The sequence below is a fragment of the Nanorana parkeri genome, unplaced genomic scaffold (genome assembly GCF_000935625.1).
Source record: "Nanorana parkeri isolate BGI_ZX_2015 unplaced genomic scaffold, ASM93562v1 scaffold1004, whole genome shotgun sequence".
NCBI lineage: Eukaryota > Metazoa > Chordata > Amphibia > Anura > Dicroglossidae > Nanorana > Nanorana parkeri.
In genome coordinates this window covers 563,722-576,306 of record NW_017307272.1, presented here as the reverse complement: position 1 = coordinate 576,306, position 12,585 = coordinate 563,722, and the positions used below count along the sequence as shown (strand labels likewise).

Below are 12,585 nucleotides of genomic sequence, written 5' to 3'. Positions count from 1 at the left end.
CCAGGAGAAGGGAGACAGAAGCATGATTAGAGAGTGTAATGTTCCCTATGGCCGTGTCGCGAACTCTCGAAATTTGGCTGTGGTGTATTAGGAGTAGGTCAATGCGAGTATAACTTTGATGGAGGGAGGAGAAAAAGGTAAAAGGGGGTGTTGTACGCGCCAGATGTCTAAGAGTTGGTGTGCGAACAGGCATCGCTTGAGGCATCTAAGGGTGGCATAGGAGAGGTGTGAGGAGGATCTCGAGGAGTCTAGGGCCGGGTCTAAGATGAGGTTAAAGTCCCCCCCCCACAATCAACATGCCCTCCCGGAACTCTGACAGGCGTGTCAGGACACGCTCTATAAATGTGATTTGGTGCTGGTTCGGTACATATATGTTTGTAAACGTCATGACCTGAGTCCCCACGGTCCCTTTTAGGAACAAGATGCTGCCTTCCTCCCCTGAATGTTGATCTAGGAGCGCCCAAGGCACAGTGCTTGAGATGAGGGTGCTGACTCCCTTGAATCTCTTGTCAGGAGATCCACTGTGGTAGGCTACGGGGTACCTTCTAGTTTCCACGCGAGGGATATGGTCCACCTGGAAGTGGGTCTCCTGTAGGAATACAACCTCGGCTCCCTGGCGGCGTAAATCTGTCAGGATCATCCTCCTTTTTTCAGGGGTGTTCAACCCTTTCGCATTAAGGGAGAGAATCTTGAGAGTGGCCATGATTGGGAAGAGGAGATAAGGACAGGGGGATGAGGGTGGTCTATTAGCGGTAGCGGGGAGGAGAAGAGGCGTGGGAGGGACGGGTAGCCGGGAGGATGGGGGAAAGAGTGGTAGTGAAAAAAGGGGGGTAGGGTATAGTGACCTATCAATGGGTGAAGGGTAGTTAAGGAGTGGTTGGGGTCTATATGGGGCTGGTCAGCCAGCCAAACAGGCCGTCGCCGTCTCCGATAATATTCAGAGATCGGGGTCGGTCTGTAACCTATTGGGGGAAATAGGTAGACTAGGGCCGTGTGCAGGTGAGCAATAAAATCAATTAACCTCAAAAGGATATAACAACTATTTCAACAATGAGCTGCTACCCACCGCAGCATCAGGGTATATACGATAGAAAAAACAACAATGGTAAATAAAATAAAAAGAGAGAGATAACAATAGAGGGAACAACAAGGTGTAATCACCTCCACTTCAAAACAGGCAGTACTCATATAATGGTGTGACCTGATCACACGTGGACACGAGTGGGGTTGAGAAGGGGGGCTGGCGGGAGGGGGGGGGGGGGGGAGGGCATTAGGTTTAGGGGCCCTTAGGATGGGGAGAGAAGGAATGAGGTAGGCCCGGGATAGTCAGAATGGGAAGGAAAGAACTAGATGATGCTGGATCTCTCCCATCCATGGAATGAGGTGGGCTCTATCTGACCTGCTGCAGCTTCTAATGCACAGTGTGAGAATCTCGCAGTGTGCAGTGACAGTGAAATCAGAGGAAGCAATTTCTGTCCAGGAGAGGAGCCGGTACAACTGCAAGACTGAAGGGAAGGCCGGCGTTTTTGTGCATTATTTTCATAACAAATAAAGTTTGTTTGTTGAAAGATGTTTAACGCCACAAATGCAACGGTCTATAATGGTGTGACCTGATCACACGTGGACACGAGTGGGGTTGAGAAGGGGGGCTGGCGGGAGGTGGGGAGCGCATTAGGCTTAGTGGCCCTTCAATGCTGCACTAGAACTAAGGAGCATACATCATGTGACCTCGGCGCGGTCTCACGGCCCCCGACACAGGCAGAGGCCAGCGCTGCCGCGCCCGCGTCAGACAAAGGCCCAACACAGCCACACAAAAGAAGGATTGAGCCAGGTCCAACGAGGGCAGGGGAGGTGGTGTGAGGGGGGGAGACGCCGCCTGCAGTTATAGGCAAGTCAATAGCTGAGGGATGAAACCGCCAATGGAAGTGTCCCCATGTCAGGATCCTGACGTTGGCCATACTGGCTATCCCTATATGTGCCGTTGGGGGGCGCAATGTGGAGAATATGAAGGTGCTGCGGTTCATGCTCCTGCATATTAAATATCTCTACGGGATAAAGATCGAGGTCCGAGGCTGGGAGAACTTCGACATTAAGGAGCCGTATGTGGTTGTGTCAAATCACCAGAGTTCCCTGGATCTGCTGGGAATGATGGAGATCTTGCCAGGTCGCTGTGTGCCCATCGCCAAACGTGAGCTCATGTATGCTGGCACCGCCAGTCTGGCATGCTGGTTGGCTGGAGTCATTTTCATCAACCGTAAAAAGACGGACGATGCCATCAGCGTGATGACGGAAGCGGAGGAGACCATGCTGAAGGAGGACGTACGTGTGTGGGTATTCCCAGAGGGCACCAGAAATCACAATGGCTCTCTCCTGCCATTCAAACGAGGAGCCTTTTACCTGGCTGTGCAAGCTCAGGTCCCGGTTATTCCCATCATCATGTCTTCCTATAAGGATTTCTACAGTAATAAAGACAAAAGGTTTTCAACAGGGAAGTGTGCAGTGCAGATCCTCCCGGGCGTGTCCACCAAAGGCCTGTGTGCCGACGACGTTCCTGAACTTGCCGACAAAGTCCGAGGGATGATGCTTGAGACTTTTACCGAAATCTCAAATGAGCGCACAGGAAAAGAACCTGGCGGTGGATATTGATCCCCCTTCTACCATTTTATTGTCATCGTTGGCCAGGGAACACCCCCCATACAGGAGACGCCAGGAGGAAGGACCCGTCTAGAGGAAGAGGGGAGAGAGCAAAAACCATTTCAAAACAAATCCTGCAATAATAAAAACAAAAACATTTGCTGCCTCAAACAGATGAATTCGGTCAACGAAGGAGAACACAAGAGGAACTTCACTGCTACCACTATAGGAAGAGCAGCACGGAGCTGGATCATCCCTACTATTGCCATCATGCAAAGAAAGCATAGGCAATGCCATTCCGCAACAAGGCCTGTGCAAATGTAGGCTCGAAAAACAAATTCCATTTTGGTTACATGTTACAGAACGATGTAAAAGACAGCGGATAGAATGATAGGTCAACACTTCACATAGAGGGCACGGAGTCAGGAATGTCAATGGGCAAAGTTTAAAGCGGACCTTACATTTCATTAAATAACAAATGACTGTACATATATTCAATTTCAGCTTTATATAACTATATAGCGGACATTACTTCATTTATATTCCTGGCACGTTCCTGTGTCATAGAGCATTCTGGAGGAACCATCTTTGTGTAACCTCGATCAACACCTAGAGAGCTTAGTTTCTGACTCCCCCTGTGGGACGGACGTACACGGTGATCTCTGCAGCTCGGCTGTGGAGAAGGCAGATTGCAGAGATCACATGACCAGGACACCAGGAACCCTGGCTGTTGGCATAGAACCCCAATGCCAGTGGTTGGGGAGGGGGGCGCATTATTTGCACTTTAGATACTTAACATTTCACCTACATTACACAGCCTGGGGCAATGTATATTATAACGTTAGAATGTTAATTTTTGTTATGCAAGGTTCGCTTTAAATGGGCTGATGAAGGCCGCAAAAAATGTAAAAGAATGTTCTAGCAGTCGGGTAGGCTGCAGACAAAATAAGGCAATCCTTGAAATATCCTCATCCTGAAGACTGAAGAATGTTCAGGGTCATTGAAAAGAAGCATGCGTTTACCCAGATGTGATCTGACCAATGGCGTACCGGAACTCCACCATGTCTGGCTGGGAGTTGAGATGGCAAAGGAAAGCTGTTCAGTTAACATTCCATTTCTTGGAAGGAGATTGGGGGGGGTTCTTCAGTACAATGGAGTCGGTCTCTTTATTTATGAGGGGGTGCGTTAAATCTGTATATTTATTTATTTATAGGATGCAAGTACTTGTCTCTCCAGCTCTTTTCTTGGCGGCTTTTCACAGTCTATATTCCTCCTCCGCCGACGGCCTTCTCTCTCTCTTTCCTTTCTCTTTCGGTTTCAAGCAACTGTTGCAAGGAATCGGAAAGGTCAGTTACTTAGGGTACGAAAACCCGGCATTGCCCTAACTAACTGCCCTGTATGGCCTTCCAGAAAACAACATGGACTTGACGTGGGGGGGTGCAAGAACCATGGAACTGCTCTGCCCAACTTGTGGCCTCTTCCCCAGGAAGCCTTCCCATCTCCTCCAAGCTCTCGTCACTCCACAACCACCGACCTGCAGCTTTTTTTGCCTCTTCCCAGTTTCTTGTTTTTGTGTCCTGAGATTTTCCACGTTTTTTATTTTCTTTTGTTACACTCCAGCCACCTCGAGCCCTTCTTTGTGTCCATATTTGCCTCCCCCCTTTCTACGCCTTTCTTGTGTACTAGTGTGAGGCGTGGAAGAACTACATGTGCCAATGTGTTCGTAACTGTGGATTCGGGGGAAGAGGATGTTATGTGGGTATGACGTGGGTTGGGATGTTACATTGGCGGGAGGGGGCATAATAATCTCCTGTCCTGTAAATGTGAAGTAGCATTGCACAAATTTTTCTGGTTAAAAAAACCCCCCAAAAAACAGGCAGTACTGAGGTTGCGTGCTAACGCGGAGGGGGTAGGTGAAAGGCCCCTTCTGGTGCCAAACACCTCTCCCATCCCACGCGAGAGGCATCAGGTCGCTGTAAGAGCGAACAATGAGAATATGGGTAGTCCAGTAAACATACATCACCCATAAGTTGGAAATGAAGTAGTGAAGTGAGTCATGGTGAGGAGACATCAGGTAGTTGACGAAATCCCATGTCGTAACCGGAGGATGCGATAGAAGTGGCCAGGTGGCGTAGTCCGTTGTCAGGAATATGGTGAAGGTCATCACCTCAGGATCCTCACAGTTCCCTGGAAGTGGGGTCCCATCTGTCTGTTTGGGTCGGCAGGTCTTCCATTGGTGGTGCCCGGGAGGGACGCCGCTGACCAAGGTCTGCAGAGGCTCGGCGCCAGACACGTTGGGTCAGAGGGCGGGTCACATCAGATATATATTGGGTCGGAGCCAGTCAGGGATCTCCACGGGGGTGTCCTCCAGGAATGAAAACAAGGCCGGTAGCTGATCCTGGTGACGCAGTGCGAACGCCCCCTGCTTGCGAATGGTGAGGCAGAAGGGGTATGCCCAGGAGTAGAGTGCCCCTGCTCTTGGTATTTCAGCCAGTAGGGGTTGGAGCAGCTGGTGCATTTGCAGAGTGCGCCTGGACAGATCAGGTAGGAGAGTGATGTCTGCTTCCTCGTAGGAGATCGGGCCCTTGCGCCAGGCTTGCTGGAGTATGGCCTCCCGCACTGTATAATAATGGACCCGGCAAAGAACATCCCGGTGGCGAATGTCTCTGTCTGGGCCCAGTCCGCCAATCCGGTGTACCCGGTCAAGTTCCAGGGGGAGTTGGGTGGCTTGTCCAGCGCGATGTTGAGAATCTGGGATACCGCCTCCCTAAGACCCACAGGTGTCTTAGGGAGTGTCATGGTGGTGAGCCTGGTTTCTTGCCGCAACTCTGTTTTCCAGCTCCAGCACCCGTTGGGAGGTGGCACCCTGGTCTGCATGGAGGGAGGTGACCCGGTCTTCTAGTCGGGAGACCGTTAATGTTATACCCGCTATGTCCCATCTGAGGGCTGTCTCCATGTTGGAGACCATCTCTGCTATATCCCGTTTGGTCGGGAGGGAGAGCAAGATGGCCGACATCTCACCTGCGGATAGAGGTTCCCTGTCACGCGATGGTTGTGTTTGAGGCGCGGACACCGGAGGCAGCTGTCGGTCCATGTCAGGGATAAGGAAGTCTCCGACGGGTCCCGGGTCGCGGACGTCACCGTAGGCCGCAGTGGTTCAGGAGGCGCCATGCAGTGGGCTGTGGAGGATCATGTAGAGACAGCTGGCAATGAAAAGAAAGGGTGAAGGTCCCCATAGGTCGTCCCGGTATCGTCTCTAGGTAGTTTACTCTTTTTGGACATCGGTGAAGGTAGGCTGAGATACGTGATCAGCTGCGAGATGTTCGGTGGGCAGCGGACCTCAGAGAATCTGCGACCTCACACTGCCATAATTAGGCCACGCCCCCTAAATTATGTTTTTAAATATGCCTGGAGTTCAGCTTTCTGAAGCCTTGTGTTCTGCTAGCAATCTCTATTTAACGCCCTTATCACTTTATCCAGACTTAAATGGCATGCATGACTGGACCTTTCTCTGTTATGTCCAACATTCACCATACTTGACATTCTTTACTTTCACTTTACTTTAGTTCTTGTAACCGGAAGTGTCATCTTCAATAGTCTACATTGAGTATGGATTTCAAATTCCTGTAATACTTTATATAATACTTCTCTTACTATTACAGGCTTGTTTGTAACCAATAAAGAGATAGTGTAGGTTGATATTTACATTTTCCTCAGCCAGCTGTCGGTCTTCATATGGAAGTGATTTGATGACTTCTTTCCCCGCCTGACCCCCCTTGCCACTTCTCTTGCGCTCTGCTGCCTGGGATGTCCATGCTGGTGTCCACAAGGAAAGCAGAGGATGGTCAGTGAGCATCCTTTCACTAATCGTTCCTGCAGTGGATGAAGTTTTTCACTACTTTGGGTTTGAGCTGCTACCCCAGCTGCTGAGGCCAGGGATGAATCTAATCAAGTGCTGCGTGTCATTTATGCTTGTCTAGCTTCAGTGGAATGCAGCTGTGATATTAGGGGTCTAACAGGCTCCTTATGTCTCCTTAAAGGGGACTTTCCAGTTCGAATGTCACTTGTCATAAATAACCCCCCCCAATAAAACCAATAAATAAATAAATGTTAATGGCACTCCCCTTAAGTACATGCACATCCAAATATAAACAGCGCAATGAGTGTACCTATGTATGAAAAAAAAGATATCGCCACACGTGTTTTGTATCAGGGTGTACGCCAGAGCAAAAACATTAATTCTAGTGCTACTATTTATGGTTTACAATAAATTGATGACCTGTAAAGGCTTTTAAAAGCACTGCCTATGGACAAATTTTGGGTGCCGTAATTTTTTTTAGCTGTTTCACGGGTGTGCAATTTTAAGACTCAAGTTTGGTATCTGTTTACTTGGATCAATCCGAATTAATATGCATTGAAACCACAAACAAACACAATTATATGCTGGACTTTAATGGCACCACACCATTTTGTTATTCAAATCACTGTATTAAAAGAAAGACATCTAAAAAGATATTCTCTCATAAGATAAAGCCAAGATAAATAACATCACCAGTTTTAATCTGTCAGTTTTAACTGGGCCATCAATTATCAGATCCTTATTGTCAAAATCAAATTATTTGTTATTTTACGTACTGCTTATGTCTATCGTCATTGACTGTATGCTGGTATTCCCAGAAACAGGGATATAGCTTGACACATTTCATAGAATATTTTGATTCTGCTTTTTCAGCAGACTCTCAGGGTTTTCATTTTTTCATCTCCATATATTGTAAACAATAGAAAAAAGAGATGCAGTGGGGCTTCTTGTGGTGTTCATGTACGGATGGTACAGGATACACTTGAACGCAAACTAGACAACTTCCATAGTAAGGTCATTTACACCAATTTTTCTTAAAATACAATATTTATTAAAATTACATGATTTGATAAATATACATAAGATCAAAATAGAAAAGAGATATCAGAAAGAATCCTAAACGCCCCCCTGGATCACATATGCACATTTTTTTTTCTTAAAATACAATATTTATTAAAATTGCATGGTTTGATAAATATACATAAGATCAAAATAGAAAAGAGATATCAGAAAGAATCCTAAACGCCCCCCTGGATCACATATGCACATTAAATCCATATCTATAAAAAATTCCTAGGCTTTATCACTATCCATATTTCATTTTGCAATAATATTCCACTTTGCTTCAGGCTTATTGTAAGTGCTACGGACCCAGTCTTCGACGCGTTTCACCAAGCGGCTTCCTCAGGAAGTTTTGAGAGATCGTTTATGACATTTCTCAATCGTTCCGGCATATGGTGGTATCAGTCCACTGATCCGGAGATAGATCCTCGCACCCCTAGGGAGCAGAGAGAGGGGTGGGGCACACATAAGTGGCCGAAATGGAGGGGACTTGAATGAGCCTCAGTATATACCATTGTGGCCAGGGACTGGACTGAGGTACATCAACCCACCATACGGAGCACCCACCGGCATGAACCCACTCTCTCCGATCTAAATCACTGCCGCACACCATCACACCGCACGATACTGGCGTGTGACGTGTGCGGCCAGGGCGGGCCAATGGTGCACGTCTGTACCTGTCAAGGCACACATGAGTGGGGGGTACAGTGGCATCCACAGCGAGTACCCTCCCAATCGGCTAACCATCTACTGGGACTAAGCCCAGAGCAGGGCACCACCCTCCCAGCCCCTACGCAAGGAGATCAATTCAATTTTCATCTCCATATATTGCATCTTTATAATATCTTTGAGTTAATATCTTTGAGTTATAAATATCCAGCAGAGCCTTCTGGCAGCAGCGACTAATCTCCCCTAAGGTGGATATAGGGGGGTATATATATATATATGTATGTATATACTGTATATATATATATATAAAAAGGTAGGTAGAATAAGGAAAGCAGAGCCCACACCAGACACCAAACCTTTCTCATAAGTGTCACTATTAGGTACTACTCCTCATATATGTCTCTCTGCTGGCCCCCAGCTACATCCATGTGCCTCATAGATCAGATAATCTTCCTCAATACCATATCACCATTACACTCTCATTTCATATCTCAGTGTCTCAAATCCACTTATAATTGCTGCTTGAATCCACACTGCCGCTATTTACTCGGCACATCCACATCTTTTATATTTTATCAAAATGTACTATCATATTGTGTTTGTGTGCAATAAAATTGGGTGTATTTTTAACTGGAAATATGGGGTTGATAAACAGTTGTTCTAATATTGTGTGATATAAAAAATGTTAACTTTTTTATTCTGCAGGGTCTCTGCTTTCAAGAAATATATAATGTTAAGATAGTTTAAGTAATCTTCAGGTCTAAAAGGTACATTGTAACATATGTGCAAAAAATAAAAAAACAGCTCTGGCAGCCAACGGTTTATAGAGTAGATCTCACACGTTTCATTTATTAGTTAAGTTATTAGTGTTGTGGCAGTGCATGGCAATGCCACGGTGTAGTATGGCAACTTTGGCACTCAGGACTCTCAGCCAGAGGGGCTGAGAGGTTCCACAATGTGAATACCTTTTGGAGAGGAGGAACTGGTTGTTCAATTCCTTCCAGGTTTTCCGGACTATAGTATAGGATGGGATCTCCAGTCCTGGGGCCAGGTGTTGCCAGGTTGGGCTGATTAGGAAGCCAGCCCAGTGCTTTAGAGGAGAGTTGTGGGTGTGCAGGAAACACACGACTATGGGTAGACTCTGCTGCATGCATGAGCACAAGGGACACAGCCAGGAAGGCTGGAGAGGTCCAGAGGGTTGGTGACCCTGAGATACCTGCCGGGAGACAGAGAGAGACAGTGACCCACGAGAGGTGAATGCTAAAAGTCTTGGAGCGGAGGAAAGCTGCTGAGGACTGTATTTCCAGGGAAAGTCCTGGGACTATAGCACTGGAAGTGTATGGGACAGCCTAATGTCGGTGAGACCAAAACATGATGTGTTTATGAGAGTCCAAGGAACTGTTATGCTTTGTTTATGCTGAAGAAAAGCAAGTTATGTTGTGAAGTTCATGGACTGTTGACCTTTTGAATGAATAAAGACCGTCCTTTTATGTTAAAGTCGGTTTCAGGCGTGGTCACTTAGCGCTCACCATTGTGCTAATATCCCCAAACATTACAAGTGGTGTTCGAATGCGGGCAGCCAGCGCTATCTCTCGCAGAGGCCATTCTGATTGCAAAGACCTGACTTAAAGGTACGGAGTGTGTAGAGACTGGAGTCTCTGAAAGAAGTTCTTGTGAACTGTGTTCCTGTGAGTGAGACAGCAAAGATTACATGCTGTGTAAAGCAGGTGAGCCAAAGCCTGCAGGACAAGAAAAGGTATTTAAAGAGACAGTGCTATATTTTTTTCTGTTGACTGCAGTGTGCAAAGTTGCTGTGGATTGCACCAATCGATTATCTGCCAGTATGGGGCGGTCGAAAAGAAATTACAGTTATGCAAAGATGCTTGCAGAAGCATGGTGGCTGGAAGGGTGCTCAACACCTGTGGAGGGCGTACAGGTGCCTGGAAAAGTTGCGCCAGATTGTGAGTCTGCTGTGGACTGGTGCAAGAGATATTTGGCAGCGTTGACCCCAGCTACTACAGTGGAGAAGCCTGCTCAGACTGCTTGGAGAGAGCAAGGGGCTGAACAGAGGGCCAGCAGGTGGGCAGTTGCCAGTAGCAATGCCAGTGAATGCAGGGTTGCTGACCGCATATCATGGAGTTTGCCTGCAGAGGAGTGGGGCCGAGCAAAGGTGCCAGGAGAGAAGATCCAGCACAGCCGACAGAGACAGCAAGTCTCCAGAGGGAGAGTGCTATCTCCCAGAGCAACTAGAGAAAGATTGTCCAGAGGGAGAGTGCCGTCTCCCGTAGCAACCGGAGAGAAAGTGTTATCAAGAGAGAAAAACCTGAGTGACCGCGAAGCCCAGCGGAATCGGAATACGCTTCAGCGCGCGTGTAAAGAGATGCAGAGGAATCTTTTGGGTGAAAATTGCCCTGCACCTTGCACAGTGTGTGGTCAGTGGGGGCATAGCATGGTGACATGCCCTGAGCTGTGGGGTCCACCACAGATGCCTCCCTGCGTGGAGTGTGGCCAACGAGGGCATGAGTTTGCAACATGCACTGCCAGTGTTACAAACCTGCCAGTCTAAGCCATAAGGCTAATGTGCATGCAGTTGCCCATAGCAACGCATGGGAGAGTTCCTTGGAGCCTACAGAGGGCGTCCTAGAGGAATGTACAGTGTTAACGCAGAACCAGCGCTCTCAAATGAAGTTAACCACGGTGCCTGAGAGGGGTGGTAAGACTGACATTGCTGAATTGTGTGCTGGAACTGTGTGTCCTACAGTCAAAGAGACTGTAGCCTTATGTGTGAGATGGGAGTAATGTTCAGCTGGGTGATGTTGTGCCACCAGCTCAGAATAGTGCAAATGTGGTAAAACTGCAGGGTGTGTATGAACACAAGGACACCCCATCGGTTATGGTAACTGAGGAGTTAATGCTTACCAGGCAACCTTTGGTGTCTCCTTGGAGGGAGCTATTGGAACGATGGGATACCTTTTTAATGGGAGCCCAGACAGCATAGATTGGGATCAGTTGCTCAAATGTTTGTTGCCTCTAGGGGGAGATGTGTTGTCTGAAGCCCCAGAGATAAACAAACATGAGGTATTGCTAAACAAAATGGAAACAGATGAAAATGATGTACTGATGTTAACTGATGGTACTGTGCTAGACGGTGACGGGACGCACAATATTTCTGCTGTGCCAGAAGGCTAATCAGCTGGTAGAAGAGGGCGCAAACGCTGTGGCAGCTGCTATAATTCACCAGCTGGATGGGCCAAGTAAAAGTAAGGATGCAGCAGAAATTTTGTCCGAGACCCAGGACAGGGTTAAAAATTATGATTTGGTTGGCCCTAAGGAGCGTCAGTCGTGGGCGCAGTTGCCAATAGAAACGGGGGACTGTGAAGTTGCTGGGGAAGAGGAACACTCCCAGGGGTGTGGTTGCTCTACAGATACTGTGCTGTCCTACGATGATATTGATGATGGTAACAGTGGTGAAACCTATAATGAAATAAAAAATTGTAAGAGTCTGGTTGCTACCACTAATCACATAAATGCTGTATTATTGGAACATGAGGTTTCTGTGTTGGACTGTGGAGAGGTGAACATATCCGCTGGCCTAGACAAGGGGGGCCTAGACAAGGGGGCTGCTGAACACTTTGGACCAGGGGGCGTGTGTTGCAGCAGCAGGTTTCCCTCTATGGCCGAGACAGAAAAGAAGGCCAGTGGAAATGTCACCTGTAACCCAGGGAGGGGTTACAAAGTAAATGAGGAAAATACCAGAAGGTACTGATGTAATGTCAATGATGAATGGGATATGTGTAGAAACTGACAAAGGTGTTACTATAATAAAGCCAGAGGGGTTGGTTGCTGGGAGCAACAACACCAAATCTGTCCCAAAAAGAAACATGATTTTGACCCCTTTTTTTTTTTCTCAAACCGGTTTGAAAGGGTTTTTTTTTGTGTGTCAGAGGGGAGAGCGGGGTACAAGCAGTCACTGATAAGTGATCGCTGAGTGTAGATAATTGAGGACAGAGTATGGTTACTATACTTCCCATTCATTCATAATTGAGGATAATCTACATCACTTCCTGTTCATTCATGATTGTGGTTATAGTAATCATACTCAATGTCCTCATGTTATGAATGGACAGGAACACTCAGTATAGAGGATTCCTGTTCATTGATAACAGGGGATACAGAAAAAGAGTGACGGCTCTGTGCACCTAATTTTTTAAAACTTTTTTTTCTCTTATACATTTTGTTCTTTTTTTTTTTATTTTACTATCTTTTACTTTTTATAATTTTCATTATAATTTTTTCATAAATGTTTATTTGATAATTTATCAATTTTTTTCACTTCACTTTATTGCTATCAACAAGAGCTA

At 46.9% G+C, this 12,585-nt stretch overlaps 2 protein-coding genes across 3 annotated transcripts in view; both read left to right on the top strand.

The window, feature by feature from the left end:
• LOC108795773 (latent-transforming growth factor beta-binding protein 3-like) overlaps nucleotides 1-12,585 on the top strand; it is a 305,365-nt gene that overhangs the window by 28,957 nt on the left and 263,823 nt on the right. The window lies entirely within an intron of this gene.
• On the top strand, nucleotides 1,938-3,097 carry LOC108795775 (1-acyl-sn-glycerol-3-phosphate acyltransferase alpha-like). The gene has a single exon (XM_018567073.1). It carries the CDS (start codon nucleotides 2,005-2,007, stop codon nucleotides 2,644-2,646), a length of 642 nt encoding a protein of 213 aa, XP_018422575.1. The 5' UTR covers nucleotides 1,938-2,004; the 3' UTR covers nucleotides 2,647-3,097.